Source organism: Myripristis murdjan, chromosome 4 (assembly GCF_902150065.1).
Source record: "Myripristis murdjan chromosome 4, fMyrMur1.1, whole genome shotgun sequence".
Lineage (NCBI taxonomy): Eukaryota > Metazoa > Chordata > Actinopteri > Holocentriformes > Holocentridae > Myripristis > Myripristis murdjan.
The window spans coordinates 17,468,581-17,492,320 of NC_043983.1; the positions used below are offsets into that span (position 1 = coordinate 17,468,581).

General features: G+C 43.0%; 1 protein-coding gene across 1 annotated transcript in view; it reads left to right on the top strand.

Annotated features, from left to right (window-relative positions):
* fryl (furry homolog, like) overlaps positions 1-23,740 on the top strand; it is a 67,457-nt gene that overhangs the window by 33,872 nt on the left and 9,845 nt on the right. Inside the window, 40 exon segments of the mRNA XM_030049992.1 lie at positions 159-338; positions 511-597; positions 684-952; positions 1,677-1,896; positions 2,182-2,306; positions 2,784-2,841; positions 2,932-3,023; positions 3,157-3,329; positions 3,564-3,724; positions 3,824-3,934; positions 4,762-4,916; positions 5,023-5,122; positions 5,277-5,445; positions 6,020-6,288; positions 6,394-6,534; positions 6,645-6,813; positions 6,916-6,983; positions 6,985-7,001; positions 7,740-7,852; positions 7,949-8,099; positions 8,325-8,428; positions 8,651-8,833; positions 9,605-9,806; positions 10,174-10,295; positions 10,407-10,594; positions 11,165-11,259; positions 11,350-11,957; positions 12,762-13,030; positions 13,176-13,316; positions 14,039-14,239; positions 14,352-14,513; positions 14,634-14,708; positions 14,883-15,059; positions 16,596-16,796; positions 17,783-17,974; positions 19,975-20,330; positions 21,620-21,827; positions 21,974-22,123; positions 22,354-22,452; positions 23,268-23,336. Of these exon segments, the coding sequence (XP_029905852.1) occupies positions 159-338; positions 511-597; positions 684-952; positions 1,677-1,896; positions 2,182-2,306; positions 2,784-2,841; positions 2,932-3,023; positions 3,157-3,329; positions 3,564-3,724; positions 3,824-3,934; positions 4,762-4,916; positions 5,023-5,122; positions 5,277-5,445; positions 6,020-6,288; positions 6,394-6,534; positions 6,645-6,813; positions 6,916-6,983; positions 6,985-7,001; positions 7,740-7,852; positions 7,949-8,099; positions 8,325-8,428; positions 8,651-8,833; positions 9,605-9,806; positions 10,174-10,295; positions 10,407-10,594; positions 11,165-11,259; positions 11,350-11,957; positions 12,762-13,030; positions 13,176-13,316; positions 14,039-14,239; positions 14,352-14,513; positions 14,634-14,708; positions 14,883-15,059; positions 16,596-16,796; positions 17,783-17,974; positions 19,975-20,330; positions 21,620-21,827; positions 21,974-22,123; positions 22,354-22,452; positions 23,268-23,336 (6,630 nt within the window).

The window sequence follows — 23,740 nt, forward strand, 5'->3', positions numbered from 1 at the left end:
TGGTCATGGAACCCTCACCTGTGATAAACAATGGAGTGTCTGTATTTTGGGCCTCAGTGTACAGTTTTTATTCATGAATTTTGATTTGTAATGTTAATATCCTGTCTCAAGTGTACTGAGGCTCTGTATGATCTGAGATGAAGTCCTTTTTTTCCCAGCAGGGCCTTGGTAGTGGTCAGTCTCTGTCCCTGGAGCGTGCTCCTCTGTTAAGTGTGCTGCATGTGGTGGAGGGCCTAGCTCTGGTGGTGCTTTGCAGCTGCCGCCCTGCCACACGCAGACTGGCTGTCAACGTCCTGAAGGAGGTCCGTGCCCTGCACACTGCACTGGGTATTGCTAAGGTAAATGTACTAGCATCAAATCACCATAGATTGTTTCAGTTCAACTGAAGTCATGAAGAATACCAGTATAAAAAGTTTATAACTTTAATATTTTTTTCTCTGTTCCTATTCACATATTCTTTTTTTTTTCTTTTCTTTTTTTTTTTTTTTTTACCTTCTCTCAATCTTTCAGGGGGATGAGGAATTGGCCATTGATGTGATGGATAGATTAAGTGCATTAGTGTTAGAGAGCTTCATTCATCTCACTGGAGCTGACCAGGTAAAATGCAAAGGCTTTTACTTCACATTCATAAAACTCATATGCGTACCCTGAGATTCAACCTTGTCTACTTCTATCCCTTACAGACCAACCTGCTGTACTGTCCCAGTGGGATTGATCTTCAGACATTGGCAGAGTGGAGCTCATCTCCTATCAGTCACCAGTTTGACGTGGTGAGCCCCTCTCACATCTGGGTATTTGCCCATGTTACACAAGGCCAGGACCCCTGGGTCATCAGCCTGTCCAGTTACCTGCGGCAGGAGCACCTGCCCAAGCACTGTCCCACTGCCCTCAACTATGCCTGGATGTTTGCCTACACCCGCCTGCAGCTACTGTCTCCACAGGTTGACATCAAGTAAGTTTCCTCAGACCTTTCTACCTGTGTCTGCTTCAGACATTTCTGTCTGTGTCTGTGTAAATTTTTGTCTTTGTGTGTGTTTGTTTGTACTTTCCATTTTTGAGAGGGTCGGGTGGTACTAGAAACATTTCTGCAATTATATACCAGGATAGTGGATTGAAGACTTTGCAGCAGATAAACCCTAGAAAACATTAGCATTAGACTGTTGAAACAAGGATGCAGAGGGACAAAACTCTGGTACACATTTGAGAATCTGCTTCCAAAAAAAAGATGCTAAATATTTGCATGGTTTGGAAGGCCTGAGGAAACATGGCTCCAAAGAGATTAATAAAAAGGGGAAAGCATGTGCTATATGGAGCCCTGAGTGCAACTTCGATGTTCTATAGAAACAGGGATTGTGATTAGTGATGTAAATTTTAGCTAGATTGATTTTGGATGCAGTTTTGGTTGCATGGTGGTGACATTATCCTGTCTGTTAATTTATTGACGCACGTTAATGTCACCATTTTGTGGTTGATGTGATCTTACCAGTAGAGATGAGCGATATGGCCCAAATGCTTTGCTATAAACCTTATCATGAACCAGGTTAATTTCCATGTCCCTAATCAGTATTTTCATACCTTTCAAATATGAGTTTGGTATCATGAATGAGTATGAGATTGGTCAATTTTTTTGATGGCATGTCATTAAGCCCTGATGCCTCCTGGATGTTCCCTTGCAGTAGCCCTATAAATGCCAAGAAGGTGAACAGTCTGAGCAGCAGCAGTGACTCCTACATTGGCCTCTGGAGAAACTACCTGATTCTCTGCTGCAGCTCCGCCTCTTCCTCCCCCTCCACCTCTTCCTCATCATCCTCATCCTCCACCTCGGGCTCCGTCCGCTGCTCCCCGCCTGAGACGCTGGCGTCCACGCCGGACAGCGGCTACAGTTATGATTCAAAGGTCAGGAACACCCCCTACAGACTACCATCTGTACAGGGTTCTTACACAGGTCTGGTCGTTGATTAAAAATAGAAATTGGTCATTTCTAGATATTTACATTTTTGGAAGTAGCTTAAAAAGTAGTTGAAAAAAGCACTGTGGAAAAAATAGAAAATGTTTTCATTCCCATTATGCAGCACATGTAATTACGCACTTTGCTTGTCAAGTTTTTATAATGCATAAATTCATTTCTCTGACAAATTATGCATTTCAGGGGCAATATTGATCTTCTCTGTGTCTTAATAGATTGTTGGCACTCCGTCCCCCTCTTCCCTGTTTAAACACGTTGTCCCAATGATGCGCTCTGAGAGCATGGACATCACAGAGTCTCTTGTCTTGGGTCTTGGCAGGACCAACCCTGTGGCCTTCAGGTAAACAAGTTCACTCGCAATATATCTTTAAATTCAAAGTTTTCAGTGTAAGTCTGGGCAATATATCGATATTGTGATATAAAATTTATATAAGATATATATATATAAAATAAGATAAGATAGAAATTTTGTCTGGGATTTTGGATATCATAATATCAAGATATGACATAAGTCTTGTCTTGTTGTTTTTAAAAGCTTCATTACAGTAAAATGATACAATCTCCTGAACTTAAAGGCAAATAAGATAACAGTTAGAACAGTCTAACTGCTTGATCATCATAACGACATTATTAATGATCGTTTATCAAAAATATTATTGTAGAAATATTTTGTGATAGCACCAGTAGTCATTGCTACAGTATCATCCCAATATTGATATCAAGGTATTCAGCTTATGAATGTTTACATGTGTGAAAGGTGTCTGCTTTTGAAACATCCTAATCTGTGCACATAACATTTCCGTTTCCTGTCCTGCAGAGAGTTGATAGAGGAACTTAACCCTATCATAAAAGAAGCTTTAGAGAGAAGACCTGAAGTGAGTGCAGCTTATTGACACAACAGAATCTGTATTATTTGTAGTGGACAGTTTTAACACTCATTAAAAACTGCTGTGTTTCCTTTGCAGAACATGAAGCGGCGCAGGCGTCGTGACATCCTCAGGGTCCAGCTGGTCCGGATATTTGAGCTGCTGGCTGATGCTGGGGTCATCAGTCAGATGTATGTAGAAAGTTGAAACCAAACCAGATTTGACCAGTAACATTATAATTAAGAATAAATGCCCTTTATATCAGTCTGGTTTATAAGCACAGGCACAGTTTTCTTACTCTGCTCTTATTTGGTATGAACACAGGGCTAGTGGAGGATTAGATGGGGAGAGCCACTCTCTGAACAGCACACTGCTGGAGTATGTTGATCTGACCAGGCAGTTGCTCGAGGCTGAAAATGACAAGGACTCTGATACACTGAAGGACATCCGCTGCCACTTCAGTGCACTTGTGGCCAATATCATTCAAAATGTCCCAGGTACCTATATTACTGACTCACACATCGATATATGCCCTTAAACTCCTATTCATACAAGTGAGTGTATGTTTTTGTTTTTATTTATCCAGTCAGGTCAATTAAGAACAAATTACATTATTATTATTTACAGTGAATAATGTTTTTTTTTAACAATGAATGACTGGCTAAAGTAGAAAAAAGGAAATGTCTCATGTATCAGCTTTGTTTTTTTTTTTGTTTTGTTTTTTTTCCCAGTACACCAGAGGAGAACAATCTTTCCTCAGCAGTCTCTGAGACACAGTCTGTTCATGCTGTTCAGCCACTGGGCCGGACCCTTCAGCATCATGTTCACCCCACTGGACCGTTATAGTGACAGAAATATGCAGATCAACCGCCATCAGTACTGTGCACTCAAGGTACACATGAACGCATGTAATAGTTGTGTAAAGGCTGGGATGTGTTGTGCACACACTGTCACTACATGCAGGTAACTAATTGCTCTGTAAATCCTCCAGGCCATGTCTGCAGTGTTGTGTTGTGGACCAGTAGCTGATAATGTTGGCCTCTCCTCCGATGGCTACCTCTACAAGTGGCTGGACAACATCCTGGACTCTCATGACAGGAAGGTAAGAGAAACCCCACACTTCCACCCTACTTTAATGACTCTGGTCATCAGTGTAGTTTCTTTACTTTATTTGGGGAGGTGTGGCTAAAAATTACTTGAATTAATTAAGCCAGGGAATGCACAGAAACCAATATACTTATGGGATATTGACAAATTAATAGGCTAAAATAAGGGGATACAGGTGTAGTGAGCAGGGACTCCACCCTTTTAGAAGACCAGGGTTCATGCCCTTGGGTCTGCAAGGATCTGCCCTGCTGAAGTGTCCATGAGCAAGACACCAAATCTCTGCCATTATTATAGATTTACCTACAGGAATCAATAAATTGTTACACATATCTGGTTGGAGGACAAGGTTGTGCTTCCACAGAATGATCTTCCGTAGAGTGCTAAACCCAAAATCCAATATTCAAAAAGTGTGAAAAGGTAGCACATCACAAATCAGCAAGTTAAGGAGGGACAAGATACTCACATTTCACCAGTTTATTGGCTCACATCACAGTAGAGAAATGCTTAGGTGTTCCATCAGAGCTCGGAGACAAGGAAGTGATCAGTTCCCGCCCAGTTGGGTCCAACCCCCAGTTGAGCATGTGTTCTCTGTCCTTGTGTATATACCCTTGTGTATATAAATACTACTTGATGACGACTGACTCGATGATTTGGATGCGCTACCTTTTCACACTTTTTGTTATACGTATCTGTTTACTATGATCTGCTATCAAGAGATCTCTATACGCTGTATTTGCAATTAGTTCATATCTTGTCTTTAGAATTGGTATCGGCTGTTTGTAAAGTGAAGCCCTGGAACTGATGTTGTTCTGTGGCCTCCAGGTTCACCAGCTGGGCTGTGAGGCAGTGATGCTGTTGCTGGAGCTAAATCCAGACCAGAGCAACCTCATGTTCTGGGCCGTGGACCGCTGCTACACTGGCTCCCGTCGTGTGGCCGCTGGCTGCTTCAGAGCCATCGCCAATGTCTTTCACAACAGGTACTACATATTCCCCTTGAACCTGTCATTGTTTTTCGGTGTTTATTGGCAACTATTCAAATAATTCAGACTAAATTGCTGCCTGGCTGTGTTTTTTTTCTCCCAGGGATTACCAGTTTGACACTGTGGTGCTGCTGAACTTGATACTGTTCAAGGCGGCTGACTCTTCCAGGGATATCTACGAGGTGGCCATGCAGCTACTGCAGGTCTGCTTTGCCTTCTCACATGCATATTAAAAAGTTTTCTCTCTCATGTACACACAGCACTGCTATTCGTATCTATGGGCACTGGAAGGTTTTAACATCAGTCCTAGTCTCATTTGCACATATTACTTATGTTGTTTTTCTATGGCTACCCTAGATCTTGGAACCCAAGCTCTTCCGTTATGCCCACAAACTGGAGATCCAGCGGACAGATGGGATCTTGACACCTCCCTCACCTTTGCCACACCTCTACTCTGTGTCCTACTACCAGCTGTCAGAGGAGCTTGCAAGGACTTACCCAGAGCTTACTCTGCCCATCTTCTCAGGTTTGTTACATTACAGTTACACAGAGCTACAGTATGGGAAGCAGCAATGTCTAATGTGTGGAGTCCATCTTTAATTTGGAAGGTCTCAGGTTCAGTGACCTTTGAAAGCATTATAACCACTTAAGGGAGAGGTTATTCCATCCTAAAATCTAAAATCAGATCAGGCTTTAGTTTGTAAGAGTGCCGGTCTTTATTGATTAGTCTTAAAGCTGTAGAAGTATGTTATATTCTCTTGCGAATTGTCATGAAGAGGGCTAATTGCTTGTGCTGTGCTCTTTTGACTGTTTGACTGTTTTGTATCTAAGTCTGTGCATTGTGTTTTGCAAACTTCCTTTCAGGGGAGGAAAGCAAGTAAAAGTTGAATTATTGCCTTTGAGAATCAAGAGTATCACAAAAAAATTCTTATACCTAAGCATAATACATCAATAAGAGGCCTGCCGTGGGAATGTTGTCCATTTTTACATACTATGAAAAAAACGTCTTGAAATCATGTTTTCCAATCTGTGCTTCCTTATTCTATGTAATGGGTTGGGGTCATCTGTCTTACATTCTTTCAATGATACTGTCCTTGCAGAGGTGAGCCAACGTATTCAGACAGCACACCCTGGTGGTCGCCAAGTAATGCTGCACTACCTCCTGCCTTGGATGAACAATGTAGAGCTGGTGGACTTCAAGCCATCAGCACGGCGACCAGAAGATTCTGGTGGTGGTGAGGATGATGAAGATGCACACGACCGGGACATGATGATGGTCAACAGCCGGCGGTGGCTCCGTGGGGAGGGCTGGGGCTCGCCTCATGCCACGACCATGGTGCTGAACAACCTCATGTTCATGACAGCCAAGGTGAGAGAGCTTGTGGACCCTGTATTCTGGAATTTGCATGAACAACTTTGTTGTATAAATCAGTGGAGATCGTTGATTGATCGTTAAATTACTGTGTTCTTACAGTACGGGGATGAGTTTGCATGGTCGGAGATAGAGAATGTATGGACCACGTTAGCAGACAGCTGGCCAAAGAACCTCAAAATTATCCTGCACTTCCTCATCAGCATGTGTGGAGTCAACAGTGACCCTAGCCTCCTGCCCTATGTAAGTTGTGGCATTTTTACATCTTGTAATACATCAGTTATATCCCCAAGTGCCGTTTCCACCTGCAAGATTCTCATTTTGACAATTGCTTGTTACTTGTTTGTCCACAGGTGAAGCGAGTGGTGGTTTACTTGGGCAGAGATAAGACTATGCAGCTGTTGGAGGAGTTGATGTGTGAGCTGGAGTTGACTGATCCTGTCAGCTCAGCTGTCACTCACATGGACAACCCTCCTTATTACCGCATCACCTCCAGTTACAAGATCCCCTCAGTCACCTCAGGTTAATGAGCAGTCTAAATGCATAGTTCACAGCTTGGGCCATGTTGCCAATAAATTGTGGTGTTATTCCTTGATGGTCAAATTTTCCTGTCTGCTCTATCAGGAACAACCTCCAGCAGCAATACCATGGTGCCCGGAAATGATAGTCATCATGACAGCAAGATCAAAGACTCTAAACATGGAAGACAGGTAGAGGTTTAAACACAGTGCTCTTCTCCTCATGTCAAACAGAAAAACATAAATATCCTGCAAGGGGCATTAACAGCTAAAGTAGTTAATTAGAGCAGAGAACTCACAGAAACATGTAGTGAAGGGGCAAAAATATTCTGTTAATAATGCTGCTGTTTGCCATAGCTGAAATGTCTTGTGAAATCTGCTACTTTTATCACTGTCCTCCAACATTCAGCGGTTGAAAATCCAGTTAGGTGGGGAGGAGAGGTTTGCAAAGTCTTTAAATTCCAATGGCCAGAGAGCTTTTGTTTCACAACAGTATCAGTGCCATAAAGTGACTTTTGGAAGACAGAAGACTCTGTATCTGGAAGAGTAATCCTGTTCAGAATTGGAATTAATGAGCAACCCTGTCAAAGTCTTAAAGATATATTTTGGCCATTTTATGCTATGAGATTGTAAAAATTGTAAAGCATCTTTAACACATGAACACACACTCCATTCTGACATCTTAGTTTTCTTCTTCACTTGATCATGTTCAGCTGTTTCTGTTTGCTAAATGTTTGCTGTTCACTGTTGCAGGCAGATGAAAAATTAAGTCTCTCTAGAATGTATTAGGTGCTGTTTAGAGGCTTTAGAGCCTCTAATTCATGATTTTTACAGAGGCAGTGGATCACATTGAAGTTGTCGGTTATTGGAGATTGGCAAAAAATATATATTTTGGCACAATCTTTTAACACAAGTGTGTGTGTTCTGCAGTTACACCCACCTGGATATCTACAGTGGTCTGAACAGTAACCTGAACCGCCAGCACCACCGTCTGGAATCTCGCTACAGTAGCAGCTCCGGAGGTTCCTATGAAGAGGAGAAGAGTAGGGGCTAACATTTTTTATGCTATATCATCAACTGTCCACTGTACTGTAATCAGATATGTTGCATCATCTCTGGTAATCTTTTCTCTGTGACAGGTGACTCCATGCCACTTTATGCTAACTGGAGATTGAAGGTGATGGATCACAACCGGCCAGAGCCCCTCCCCTTTCCTCCTACAGGGGGCTGCTGGTCGCCTCTGGTGGATTACCTGCCAGAGACCAATGCCCCTGCTGTACCACTCCACAGGTAATCATACACCACCCTCAAAGCTGTTGTATCACACCAACGTGACACAAAAGTGTAGCACAGATTTGAAAATATCCGTGCAGAAATTTTTTGAATGGAAACGATTCACACTGAGCACAAATTACGAAAAATTGCTTTGTAGTGTTCTAATTTCATATCAAAAGATTTTATTGGTCAAACATGTATTTGTATTGTATAACTGAATCCACTTATTCTGTTTTTCAGGTGTAACATTGCTGTCATCCTGTTGACAGACCTCATTGTGGACCATGGAGTCAAAGTGGAGTGGAGTGCCTACCTGCACCTATTACTCCATGCCATTTTTATAGGTAGTTAATCCCTAAGTCTTCCTTTGTGCTTGTTTGTATCTGTCAAGCACAAATTTTTTTTTCTGTGGTGAGGGCTGTGCCTGGCCTCCACGACAAACTAAACAAATTCAAACCTGCTCTGTTTGCTAGAGGAATGAGTTTGATTTTTCCCTTCAGCTACTACAGTTTTGCCTGTGTAAGTCATATTGTCTGATGTCTCTGTTATTTTATGGCTCCCTCTAGGGTTTGATCACCAGCACCCTGAGGTCTACGAACACTGTAAACGCTTGCTGCTTCACCTGCTGGTTGTCCAGGGAGCAAACAGCAGCGTCCAGTCCCTGGCGATGGTGCTTCTGCGCAACAGAGAGTACAATGACCCCAGGGTCCTGACTGTGAAGCCAGTAGCTCAGGAGTTCAACCTCACAGGTCAGTCTGCTTTACAGTTCAGTAACAAAGAGAGCAGGGCAGTGGTGACTGGGAAGACTGTTGTTAAACTAGAGAACCTATTGTATGTGCCCTGTCAGCAAGAATCTACCCTGCTGAAGTTTGCTTGAGCCAAATCTTGAATCACATCACCCGCTCCAGGGTTGCTCTCTTAGATGATCCTGCTCCTTGAATTCCCCGTAGTGGGAAGGCAAGCAAAACAGAATTTTGCAGTGAGGATCAATGAAATATCACACACACCTCATCCTTGTTTGTATTTGTATTGCCAAGGAAACATCACTTGGTGGCAGTAAAGATCCAGCCTCACATGGGTTTCCCTTTCAAAGGATATTGCATTGTATTTATTTTATTTTATTTTATTTTATTTATTTATTATTTAAATTTATCAAGGTAGTCCCATGGACAATAAGAATTTTACATTAAAATTGCAAGTACAACAACAAACAGTGTGTAAAATTCAAAATACAATTAGTTGCCTTAAAGAGAGAACAAAGTAAAATGGTGTAATCTAGCTAATGCAAGTTTTGCTAGTTTTACCTTCTAGGCCAAAACATATCTTTATAAACAGTTTAAAGGTTGGCAATAATTTAAAGTCAGGTTCTGATGTCTGCTGCAATATCCTTTTATTATCATTTGGTAAGACTACCTTTTTCAGTTTCAAATAATTTTGTATTAAGTTTCCTGTGGAGTTCCTTGCTGTAGTTGTTTAGCTTGACATGCAGTCTAATACATCGCTGTCTGTTGTTCTTGTAGGTGTGCAGGACTTTTTACCAGAGTATCAGCCATCACCCATGACAGATTCAGGCCTCAGCTCCAGCTCCACCTCCTCCAGTATAAGTCTGGGGGCCGGAGCATCAGCTCTGTCCCACCTCTCCCCCACACTCCTCAATGAGGTAGATGTAACTGCTGAACAGGATGAGAAGGTCAAAGCCCTCATTGAATTTGTCACCTCAAGGTAAGCAGAACAAATTTCACTAAGATAAAGCATTTCCCTAGAAATTACATTTCTGCTTACCTATTTGTGACTAAAACTTATTTTCCTTGATTTGTGGTTCATTGTTTACCAGTGTTATGTCTATTTTTCTTAACCGTGACCAAGTTGCTAATTCCATTCATGTATTTGCTTTCATGCTTCCAGCAATGTCTGAATGGATTGGGTATTTTCACCATTGCATGGGTTTGAGTTTGGGGTTGGGTGCTTATGGTACATTAGCCTCTTTTTCTGACTGGTGTGATAACCAACATATAATGAGGTTTGGTGTGATCACATGATATTCGTGCCAAGTCTTTATGCCTGACATTTGTTTGTGCTTGCCTTGCAGAAAGCGTGGCCCCTTGTGGAACCATGAGGATGTGTCCCCAAAGAACCCCAACATTAAGAGTGCAGACCAGCTTAGTGTTTTTCTCAGACATGTAGTGACTGTTTTCAAACAGTCCCCGTCAGGTCAGTATGGGTGATAGTTGCTTAGTAACCTAAATTTAATGATTTAAGGCTTGTATTAAAGGTATGGTTTGCATGGATATTAAACATTTATATGTATCTTCATCCCTGCAGGTTTCCAGTTAGAGTCATTGCTGAGTGAAGTAGCCCTTCAAACGGCTCTTTCTTGCTCTTCTCGGCACTACGCTGGCCGCTCCTTCCAGATTTTCAGGGCACTCAAACAACCTTTGACTGCTGCCACATTGTCTGATGTTCTCTCTCGGCTGGTAGAAACTGTAGGCGACCCAGGAGAGGAGGCTCAGGTTAGACAAATGTTAAATGGCCTTGGTGTGTTATTCTTGTCATATTACACCGAGCCAATGAAGGATTGAAATTAAAAGTTTTCTTTACCATTCATTCAGCTCAGCTCAACTAGAAAATTTCTCCCTCATCTTGAAATAGTAAAATATATTAACAATTCATCATCTAGTTGTATTGCTCCGCCTGCCTAAAAGTGACTGATACAATTGCATTTAAAGCAGAAATATTCATATGTTATGACATAGATAATAATCAGAGATAATTGTGGACTGCAGCAACTACTGGAAGTGAGCCTGGCATGGGCCCTGGAGCCTCTACCTCAGATAAAAAATTATCCACATCCTCTATGTACAAAAGAAATCCGTGGTTCCTGTATCAACAGGAACCACAGATTTCTCTATAATAGACATTAAAAAGTTGTTGGATGATTTATTGAATAGAGATTAAATAGGTATTTTAACAACATGGAAGAGCTCTAGAGATGTAATTCACAATTACTCTGTCAGATCTCAAGGATCCAGGACCATCAGTTGTGGCCTGATAGGCTGATGTCTGTTGTTTTCCATCTTTAGGGCTTTGTTATTGAACTACTGCTGACACTGGAGTCAGGCATTGACACATTAGCGGACACAATGAAAAACTATGACCTCCTCAATGCCTTAGCCCAGTAAGTCTTTTTGCTAATAACTTCTTCTGTCTAGTCAGATGCATGCATTAAACTTGTTACTTACCCAGATATTTGTTATTTGTATTACAGGACCTCTACCCATGATCACCTGCTGGGGCCTAAGTTTGCCACCAATAGGAAAAGTACAGGTCAGCTGAACCTGAACAGTGGTGGTCTGTTCCACTATGTCCATAGTCATCCCCGCAGCAACTCACTTCGTGCCAGCCTGATGGGTGAGCGAAAAATCGACAGACGAAGGAGCAACACCTTGGACATTGCTGACCGACTTGGAGGTAGCCATGGAAATCTGGCACGCACGAGGAGCTTGTCATCATTACGAGAGAGTGGTGGAGGGGGTCTAGGAGGGGAGGCCATCCCACCCGTGGACCCCTCCAACCTGATGGCCACAGTATTCTGGATTGCAGCTTCGCTGCTTGAGTCAGACTATGAGTTTGAGTATCTGCTGGCCCTGCGGTTACTCAACAAGCTGCTGGGCCAGCTGCCTCTGGACCGAGCAGACAGCAGAGAGCGTCTGGAGAGGGTCCAGGCCAAGCTGAAGTGGTACAGCTTCCCAGGCCTGTTGCAGCTCTTCCTGAAGGGTTTCACCTCTGCCTCTACGCAGGAGCTAACTATCCACCTGCTCAGTAAGCTCATCAGTGTCTCCAGACATACGCTGGTTGATCCATCACAAGTAGCAGGTAAAAGCTTACAAAATGCTAACATGCACACAAATGGCTTGATCACTCATTTTTTTGAGTTAATAAAATTTCAAAACGTGTAGTGAAATCTTTAGCGCCAATAATAACCACAGTCTGGTGGCGGGTTGACTGACTGGTTGATTGGTCTTGAAGAAGTCAGGAATTTTGAAACTGAAACTGCATAATAACTTGAGCTTCCCCCTGAAAGTTGACAATTCAGATCATCTGTCTTAGGCCCCCTTAGTTGACTGAGAAGTTTACCCCAAGTTAAAGTTATATAAGCATTAATTAACCAGACATATGTGTTTGCTGTCCGATTATTCAGGCTCATTATTCTGAAAAAGCCACATGGCAATTTAAATTAGCCAGCAAAAAATAAAATAAAATAAAAAAATAAGTAAATAATAAAAAATTATACTTTAATTATACTGCTATATGTGTCTCAATAAATTTTTATGTTATTGCTCAAGTACATGTTATTTATACATTTATTACTCCTTGCTTTTATGATTGCATTATTACTAATGTAGTGTGTGAACACTGACACTTGTGCCGATCCATTTGCTGATTGCTGGAAAGCCTATGAATGTAAAAATAAATAAAACAGCGAAAAGGTAAATTCTCATGTTGAAAGGTCATGTTGAATGGCCAAATCAGCCTAATAATAATGCTGATACAAGCTGCTCAGTCCATGGCTTATCTCTTCTGTAAACAATATATGATGTCCTCTTTTTGGGGGGTTAGATTTTTGTTAATAATGAGCCTCTTTCTCATCTTGGTATTCTTCTTGGAACATATCTGCAGGTTTCCCTTTGAACATCCTGTGCCTCTTACCACACCTCATCCAGCACTTTGACAGCCCCACTCCTTTCTGTAAGGAGACAGCTGACAAAATAGCCAAGGTCTGTGCAGATGAGAAGTCAGCCACGCTCTCCAACCTGGCCCACATGATGAGCCTGTATAGCACACACAGCTACTCCCGCGACTGCACCAACTGGATCAATGTGGTCTGTCGCTACCTCCATGATGCCTTCTCTGAGATCACCTTCAACTTGGTCACTTACTTGGCAGAGGTAAGCTGCAAAATCAGGTCTGCATAATGATCACACTTAAATCACAGTGTTGTACCTTCCACGTTATGGTCAGATAAAATTAACATTGACTGTATGTTTCTTGCTCACTTAATCTCCGTCTGCACCTTTACTCATTGGCTCTCAGTTGCTGGAGAAGGGCCTTCCTGGCATGCAGCAGTCCTTGCTGCAGATCATCTACAGCCTACTGAGTCACATTGACCTATCAGCTGCCCCTGTTAAACAGTTCAACCTGGAGATCATGAAGATCATCGGCAAATATGTTCAGGTGAGCCTTGGACCCCCTTCTTGTACCATTTGCCTCAGCAGCAATACTTTTTTCCACCTCTTTCTGACAACCCTCAGACTGGTGTGAATAAATAAAGGCACAGTAGTGATTTTTTTGACAGGAACTACTTGACTGTATGTTTCTCTCCACTTGGCACAGCCTTGTTATCTGGGTGGGTGGATGTGTGAATTCAGGAGTACCCTTGTCTGTAAAGAGTGACACACTTGAGAAAAAAATTATTCCGTATCTAACAGGGTCATGGTTAACAGGCCTTTTGGGTATAGCCACAGCTGTTTATTGGAGCCTTTTACCAGCCCTGACCCAGGGCACTGCATGCTTCTCACTAACAACTGTATCTGACAGCCATCCCAGCCCTTACTGCCTTAGGCTGATTCTCTACTCACTTACTGTCATCTTTGCCAGTATAGCCTTTTGTAGGAGTGCATTTGTGTGTGTGTTTGTGTGCATGTGCCTGTGTATGCACGTTAGTGTGTACTGTGAGCAGTCTTTGTGTGGACTTCTTTTCAGGGTTTCTGAGAGTGACATAGGTCTATTACGCTGGAGAATGCAATACAGCATCAAAATGGCCTCAAAGATAGGGTTTCTGGCAGCTGTGGGTTGTTGATTCTTTGGCTGTCTGAAGGAAAACATGTCCACTCACACCTACACAGTTCATTATCTAACAATGGAAGTACTATATTTGTGTGTTCTATGATTTACAGAGCCCATACTGGAAAGAGGCCCAGTACATTCTGAAGCTGGTGGTGTCACGCTCAGCCAGCCTTGTTGTTCCAGATGAAGTGCAACGCTCCTACAGTGCAGAGTCGTCTGGCTCCCCAGAAATTGCCTTCACACGCATATTCAATAACTCGTCAAAGGAGCTGCCTGGCAAGACTCTGGACTTCCACTTTGACATCTCAGAGGTCAGCATCTCTCCTGCCTCTGTGTGTCCTCAGTATGCTTGTTGATCTCTTTTTCTAACCTTAAGGATAAGCCCAATATTTTATTGCTTACTGTCATAATTTGACTCTACAGACACCCATCATAGGGCACAAGTATGGTGACCAGCGCACTGCAGCTGGGCGAAATGGGAAGCCGCAGGTGATCGCTGTGACAAGGAGCACCTCCTCCACATCATCTGGTTCAAACTCCAATGGCCTCGTGCCGGTCAGTTGGAAGAGGCCTCAGCTCTCTCAGGTATCTACTCAGGCCACCAAACTGCATCAGATGCCGTGTAGAATGATTTACCTACATATTTTTAAGGCAGCAATGGCTCAGCTTCAAAGTTTGCTCATTTTGTTTGTGTTCTTGTTGCAGAGACGAACCAGAGAGAAGCTTATGAATGTCTTATCTCTATGTGGTCCAGAGTCTGGCATTCCCAAAAATCCATCTGTAAGACTCCTCTCCTACTCTAAAGCCTCTGACAAGGTCTCTGTAAATTCACTGTTGGAAGTATAATTTCAATATAGCTGTTTTTGCATGGAGATTTTTTTTCTGGATATACTGTACGGAGAGTGTGTTTTACTACATGGCTAAAAGAGGACTCTCTCTTCTTTGTATATGCAGGTGGTGTTCTCATCCAATGAGGATCTGGACTCTGGCGACCAGCAGACCAGCCTGATACCAACCGTGGAAGAGGTGGTGAGGGAGGAGGAGGTGCAGGGAGAAGATGCAGGCAGCGAGCAGCAGTTTGGCGTCTTCAAGGACTTTGACTTCCTAGATGTGGAGTTGGAGGATGCAGAGGTGAGAACTCACTTTTTAGGGGGAGACAGCAAGTGTCTGATCCACTTATGTTGTATGTATATTTATACAGTAGCATAAACGACAAGGTTCTTGCATGGGTCTGGCACGTTTGGTGATGTCTGAAAAAGTATTTTGTTATTTCCGGGTCTTGAGAAGACCTAAAATTGCACACACAAAAAATGGACTAATTGGCTTAACATTGGTTCATCAGTTCAATTCACAATTTATTTGCTGGTGATTGGAGAGCAGTTGCTCTGTTAGATTTGAGTTTGTAAACTGCAGTTTGAGTCAACAATTCTATATAGCACTTTTGCCCATTAATAAATACATACCATAATGTAAGACTACCCTTTTTCTTCTGAAATGTGAAAAAATCAAAACAGTTTTACTTTCTAGCACATTACTGTAATTATATTACTTTTCCCAGTGCTGCTGTAGCATTTTAATTCCGTTTGAGTTTTTCATAATCAGATTACAATTACTTTTCTAATAAAAAATGTGTTAAATCTGTTACAAGTGGAAATATGGCAAATTCATAGCGTCAAAAATTACATCAAATAAGCAATCAAAATCACTCTTGCCTGCTTGATTTTATATTGTCAATTGCAGTGCAGTAAAGTAATGTGATTACACTTTGTAGAATGTAATGAATAAGTTTACTTAATTACTTTTTGAGTAACTTGTACAACACTGGTGTCATGTTAGATCATGTTATTAGTTCTGTTGAGTTGGCATGTTTTATAATCAAGGCATTTCTGCACTGAGTGAGTGACTTGTAATACCCCTTTATGGAAGGAATCTGAAATTTAGATATCACAACTGTGTAGGAACTCTCAAACAAGCACAGTCAGACACAAACATCCTTTATGTTCACTTCAGTGTCTATCATTACTTTCTACAGTTGTGTACTCACAATGACTGTCATCACAGATTGACAACAGTGTTGTCTTGTTTTGTTGTGCATCATATAGCTGGTTTGTGTGTCATTTGTCTGAGTGTTGTAAATAAAATGTCTCAATTGTCTGTAACAGTCCTTCATCTTCTAACCCACTTATTCCTTCTTTTCTCTTGCCACAAGGAGTTGCAGGTAAGTCTGTGGGCCAGTCAGCTGCTCAGAGCTGCCAATTCCCTCCAGTGCCCTGGTGTTTATGTGGTGATTTTTTTTTTTTTTTAGGTCACTCTTTTAAAGTCATGTGTCGTGGCCAAGTGAAGTGCTATATTGCTTTTTGCTTAGAAAATCATGATGTTGTGGTGCTGTGATCATCAACCATTTAGTGTTTTTGAAGAACTTTGCATCCCTTGCCATCCTAAAACGCTCATACCAGAAGGTGGTAAATGAGTGGGGAAGTCATCTCACCCCCTCATGCACATCACTGTCTGTAGTTGTTTTTATTTTTTTGTCTTTAAGTTGGGGTATGTAAATGTATACATTTGTCCAATACCTTGTTTCCCTGTGCTGTTGTGAACCCTTACTCCCACCCCACCTTACTGTTGTATGTGCTGCGCGTGACTGCTGTTTTCTTGGCTGCCCTGCAGGGGGAGAGCATGGACAACTTCAACTGGGGTGTGCGACGTCGCTCCCTTGACAGCATGGACAAAGGGGACACGCCGTCTCTGCAGGAGTGCCAGTACACGGGCAGCACGCCCAGCCTCAACCTCACCAACCAGGAGGACACGGACGAGTCGTCTGAGGAGGAGGTACTGAGCGCTAGCCAGATTCTCACCCGCTCTGGCCTTGTAAGTCTCACTCCAATTCGGGTGCCCACCCCCCCTACCCCCAAACCTCTCACGCTGCCACCACCACGCTCCTCATACAGCCCGCTGGCATGGTGTGTGTGGGTGTGTGCGCGCATGTGTGTAAGCAATAAGCTGAACCTGCTGCCAGTATGGGCAGGGGCTACACGCTTGCTACTTCGCCTGGTGGTAGACGCCCCCTTCAATCTCAGTCTTACCTCTGCTAGATTAATGCTGTTGTCCTGTTTTGTTTTGTTTTTTAATTGTTTGTTTGATTTCAATAGGTAAGTACAGTTTAGGAAATGAATTTGTTCAGTGGACTTTAGTTTATGACATATTGTTGTTTACTCAGACTTAAGATAAAGACAACATATACAAATTGATTTTCACAAATGATAAAAATACCATAAACAAAATTAAGATATAAAATTGAGAACAAGTCTCAGAATAAGAGCATGTTCCTTTGTGGGCTTGATGTATTTATTCATTCATTTATTTATTTATTTAAAATCCCAGTTCTCTGGCTGCTTGTCTCTAACTCCTGTCTGCTTTGCTCTGCAGTGCCTATCCCAAGCTGTCAATAATAACACTATTAAGAAGAGTTTAGCCTCAGTTTGAGGTTGTTTTCTTTTTCCTTTCTTTTCTCTCCTCCTCTTGCTTTCAGTACCACTCTTACAGAATGAGTTTTTGCCTTTTTAAAACCTCTTTGTAGCCCCAACATTACACTGTAACAAAATAATAATGGGCATGTAGCATTTTATTTGATTAAAAAAAACTGATCCTTGGAACATATGCTTTGGATTGAAAAAAGATAATTGTTATTATTTATTTACTACAGCATGATTTTACTTTTTGCCTGAAACAATTGACAAAGCTAAAACAATTGAATGGTAGACTAAAAAGACTAAACATGGCTAAAAATTTCAGCTGCTGTACTTGTGTCTCACCAGACAAGCAAACTGATCTCTGCTTGCTTCTGTCCCGTCCAGCTGAACAGTGACTCTGCTACGGACGATGCCACATCCAACCATGTGGACTCTTTGCAGCAGTCTCAGGAATCATCCAGCAGCGCCCTGACTGAGGAAGCAGCCGTCCTGCCCTCTCTTCCCTCCCTTCCTCGATTGGATAGCCCCATCCTGGAGATGGCTCACTCAGACAGCACCAGCAGCCAGCTGCCTGAGGTGCGATCAATCGGGAGCAACAATAAACTGTGGTGCTCGGGTGCTTTCTAGCTTGCCTTTTCAGTTTCCTCCTTTTATCTACCTTTACTGTACTTTTGTGCCCTATCTGTCACTTTGGCAGAGGGTCGGCTGCCTTAAGGGAGAAGTTTGGGTGCAGTCATGGTGCTAGCTCTGTTGCTCTGCCTACTTACTTTCAGGTACTTGCAGCGTTGTGGGCTGTTTCTTCTGCATCTTTCTTATTCCACCTGATACTGCTTTGTTGTTTTGCTCTGGGTGTGGGTGCTAAGCACTTGCTCTTACTCCTTTGCAAGATGTTTGTTGGGGCTTGCTTTTGTGATTTGGGGAGAGATCATGGTGAAAAACCAGCGCCCACCTCAAGGCAGCTGCTACTGCTCATTTCCAATAACAGAAACCTGACAATTCCAACTTAACAACCCACTAAATACTTGTGCAATGCACACCAGCTCCTTAATCTTCGGCAGAAGCATGTGTGAGTATTGGTTTACTAAAACTGGTGTGTTTAACTTTCCAAATGCAGTCAAGTTACGCTGGAGCTATTGCAATGGTATCCTGGCCAGTTAAAGAAATGGTGTCATCATCTGATCGATGAGCTACCATGCCACACCCTGTCTTTTGATGAACTAACACCGCCATCCACTGCTACTGACATTTATCACTTCATACTAACAGTGGTGATTATATTATGTTCAGTGATCTGCATTTGCACCTCTCCCAGTATTGGGAATATCAGAGTCTACAGCCTATTATTTTATTTTATTTATTTATTTATTAACCTCACCTGATTCTCATAGCTCATACATATGTTTTTGGGAGCTATGGGAGTGAATTTTGAGTTTGCTCCACCTTTTCAGTGACAGAACCTGTGTGCTCTTCAGTATACAGAAAACTGAACGGAAGTTCCTGTGAGCGCGATCAAGTCAGTGGTCTCAATATCAGCCCAAGGACATCTCCTCCATCACAGCCCCAGCTCTTAGTGTAATGAGCCCTAGATAAAACCATCAATACTCTTACTCATTCCCTCCAGCATGGCCACGATCACTTCTAAAAGCTTTCTGTAATATAGCGGCTGCCTCTGTGACGTACTGGCTGCCTGCCACACTCAGCTTTCCTAATGCATTAGACTCTTAAAGACAGGGAAAAAAACAAGTGCTTTCAATTAGACCCTCTCCGTGTGTCATCACCCCCGTACCCCCACTACCATGTACGTGCTTTACATGAACATAGTCTCTTTACATAATGGAATTTATCCAGTGGTTCCTGTGTCTTAGTCGTGTACTGTAACTGGTTTGTTACTGACATAATGAAACCTACATGTATTTGTAAAACTGTAGCTACATTAATTGCCCTTGTTCTGAGCCTACTGTTGGTCGCTGTACCTCCTAAGCCACCTTTACAAAGTCCATCAGTTGTGCATAATTATGAGTTGCAAGATATAAATCAGCAGTTTTCAGTCCATACAGGCTGAACTGCTTCAGAGCACATGTATCACATTCATCTGCTGTCCTCTTTGCTTTCAGTGCCTTGTCGTTTCATGATGTCAAAGTTTTATTAGTGTTAAGGTCACACCTTTAATGGCACCTCAGTGATGGAGTGTTATTGGTCTCTTATATATTGATTTTTTTTTTCCCCGCCTCTCTGTTCTCTCATGAGTGACACTAACTTATAAAGTGACATCAAAAGCAATCTCCGAGGAAGTGAATATCTTGAACAATAATGAGTGGAAATTCCCACTCTTCTAATTCATGATAATAACTGAATTCTTTAAAAAGAGGTTATAGCAGTGCTATTCAGGCTCTTATAATGGCTAAGTGAATTCCTGTGCCCCAAATCAGTGTTAAGAGCAGCTGTTGTCATGGCAACTAAGCGAAACTGCTGCTGTAATACCTCTAAGAATGAAAAATGCAGTTATATGTTATAACACTTTATGTTGGGTCATTCCAAGCCTCTCTTGAGCGCCCCCTTCTGGCTGTGTATTGCAGGACGCTGTGAGCATGACGGCAGCGGACGAACTGAGCAGCAGTGTGAGTGAGGACACAGGATTTTGCAGTGCCCCCCCTCTGCCCTCTGACCCTCCAGAACTGTGCGACCTCCCAGACTCCCACGATTCTCAGGACCCCCAGGACGATCTGGATCCAGCTCCCCCTCCCCCTCCGGCCATAGACACCCCACCGGGGTCCCTCTGTGAGGAGGAATCCCCAACAGCCCTGCCTCTGCCCATGGCCCCAGAACCAGATAGCCCCTGTGGCTCAGTGTGCGAGGAAGATGTGACACTGGCTTTGAAGGAGCTGGATGAGCGCTGTGAGGAAGAGGAGGCTGACTTCTCTGGCATGTCTAGGTAAGTGAAGCACAACCGGCCTACTGTGACTAGTCTGAACGGTGTGTCATTTCACCTCCCATCAGTCTGGATTTACTGTAGATATTGTACAAAAAGTTTCCCTGTATGTCCCTAACCTTAGACGTGTTGGCAACAAAATACCAAGCTGTCCTTTATTGTCTAGAACAGATTATTGTTTTGGTTTAATTATGGTACAGTGGCATAAACCGCTGTGTTTGGGTGTGTCTTCTTATAATAATGTTTGAGCTAATGTGTCCGGTCTAGATTTGAGAGATAAAGTAGAGTTTTGAGCCGCTGTTGTTGAGTCTGTCTCTGGCACTGCTCCCATGTGGACCAGAGCTCTGAAGGTGGGCCAGGGCGAGCTCCAGCCTTCATTTAAACACTCCCTCCTGAAGGTGGGCCAACTCTGGTTGGAGGACACTTGTCACAATCTCAGTTCTAAAGCAGCATGCATGAACAAGCAGATTCAATCATGTATACTCTTGCTCACTCAGTGTCTGACTAGCATATGCCAATACACTCAGTGTCTTTCACATAACTGTGCCCTGTGTGATTGATGGGCTGGTGTGAGTGGGATTTACTCCAAGTGATTGTCTTCCTGAAACACAGTGGGAATCTACTGAATGGTTCAGTGTTTGCATATGTGTCAGGATTTATGTGAGTAGGAGAGAAACAGAAAGAGCAACTCAGCAGCATTGCAAGGCTGGGGCCTTGCTCTGCTTTGCAGCAGCGTGTGTATGTGCCAGTGTGTGTAGATTCTAAGCTTAGATAGAGCTCTCTGCAGTCCTGTGTGGGACGGGAGTGCAGTGCGCTAGTGCCATTAGCAGTTGCAGCTCAGCCTTGCTGCAGACGTTAGGGAAACACGGACAGAGATAAAGGGAAAGGGAGGCGCTGCTTAATGTGAGGATGAGGACAGAGACCGTGTCCGCTACAGCGCTCGGCAGCGCGGGCTTTAGATACTTCTATTCTGTCTGCTTCTTCAGGCTCTTTGGTCCCACGGGCCTGTGAGTATCTGTGTGTGAGAGCAAGAGAGAAAGGTTTGTGTGATGCTAAAATGCTAGTAGCTCCATATGTTGTTTTTTGTGCTAGAGCACTGCAGTAGATTAGAGTTGGCAGTAGACTGCAGCAAAAAGCTCTGCAGTGAAAGAGGCAGAGATAGAAACAATGTGAGGTTGTTTACTTGCAGTCAGTGAGGCTGAGAATGCTTGTTTATGTTTGCCCTTCAGTACTGAATGAGGTGTGTAATACGTGTCAGATAGTAGCTAACTGGCCCTGTGTGTGTGTTTCAGCCAAGATGAAGGTGACGCAGACTGTTTCCCAGAGATCCAGGCCTCTCCGCCCCCTTCGCCCTTCCTCTCTGCCATCCTGGCAGCATTCCAGCCTGTTGCCTATGACAACGAGGAAGATGCTTGGCGCTGCCATGTCAACCAGATGTTGTCAGATACAGATGGTTCCTCTGCCGTTTACACTTTCCATGTGTTTTCCAGACTTTTCCAGGTAAATGCTGTTTTATAAGCTTTGTGGATTTTTTTGCCATTTCCGTTGGTCATATGTGCATCCTCTGTGTTGCATCTACCTTGTTTACCATAAAGCATTTTCAACATTATTTTTTGGGGGGGTTTATAAATCCATGTTTACTACAGAACATTCAGAGGAAATTTGGCTCCATCACACATTCATCAGTCCGCTTCCTTGGGGAAAGGCTGCAGCGAATGGGTAATCAGTTCCTCAGCTCCCTGGAGGTTATGACATCTCACTCCCAGTGCCCAACTGTGCTGTTGGACGCAGAGACGGTGAGGCTATTCTGCATGATTGCTCTTGACAGTTTTTAGCTCCTGAAATTAGAGTTACTCAAACTGCATGAGCAGGCACTTCTTTTCTATTATGGATGTTAAAAAGCAGTGCATGTTAATGGATATTGCTTGACCTGTGTGTTTGTCCTGCTCTGGATGTTTTTGTGTCATGTATTGGGTTGGGTGCTGCTGTGGGTTAATGTGTGTGTGGTGTTGTCTGGTTGTTGTAGTTGGTCTCATGTGGACTGCTGGAGACTCTGAAGTTCAGTGTGCTGGAGTTGCAGGAACACCTGGACACCTACAATGGCAAGAGAGAAGCAGCAGAGCAGGTGAGCCACTACATTTCCTCCCCATCTGTCTGCTCTCCCATCCTCATCTGTGTATCTGTCCTACCTGCCACCATGTCTCTGAGCACTGCCTCAGCTGTTAACTCTGTTGCCATGTCACTGTGTGTGGGGGGGCTCTTAGCAACCATCTCATAATGGCTTCTCATCAAAGAGATAAGCTTAGGAAGCATGTGTAAATTACCCTTCCACTGCCACACAGTGGAAGACAAAGAGGACATGGAGTCAGAGAGCTGATGCTTTACAAGATAAATGCCCAACTCTGTCTCATCATTGGTGCGGGCATTGAATCAGTGGGAGGGTATGAGTGGATTTAGCTGCAGTTAGTGTCTACATTGCTAGCGACATCCCCTGCTGAAGGAATAAAAATAACCGTCAGTGCTCCTAAATCAGTTACAGAGGGCCATGCAGGAGCAACTGGGAGGGGTGGAAGGAGGGGAGAAGAAGGGGGGAGGGGGATACAGAAAGCAGATGAGATTGCAGAGGGTTCTGGGATGCAAGGGCGCTAATTGAATGAGACAGCTGTGGCCCCTGGCGGGCTGCATACTACCCCCCTGCTCTGGAATAGGCCCTCTTTAATTTGCTAAGTACAGTACTCTTATTAAATCTAACCCCTGACCCACCCTTATTATACGCACAGAAACAAACATACACATCCAACAGGGGAAAGGGGAAATTGCACTGCCTCTGGTATTAAACTCACTGGATTATTTTCTTTATCTCCCTTCCCTACTCAATCCCCATACTTTTCTCTCTTCCTGTCTTGTCTCTTTCCCATCCCTGTCCTCCCAAACCTACAGTGGCTGGAGAACTGCAGGAAGACATTTGGAGATAAAGACAGTAACCAACGACCCAACACTCAGGCCCAGGTAGGACTGAACACTCATTAGTTTGATATCCTGGACTGTAATTTGTCAGGTATATTTATTCACAAAGTCCTTTTGCAATCCAATAGAAAAGTCTTTAAAAAATCTGTAAATAACATTTTTCCTGATTTCCCTTACTGCTTTACATCACTTAAAACAGTTCTCCGGTGCTTTTATGAGATATTTACTGTTGTCCCACGCCTTAGGTGTAAATATTTCTCAGTAAACTGTCTAAATACTAGTGTTGGGTATTGGAGAGGAACTTGTGATAGAAAGGGTATTGCAATACACAAGTCACAATACAGTTTGTATCATGATTCATAGCAATACGTTGAATACTCTACAGACATGAAGAAAACATATAAAATAGAACCTACTCCATCAACAAACTGACTCAAAACAATTCA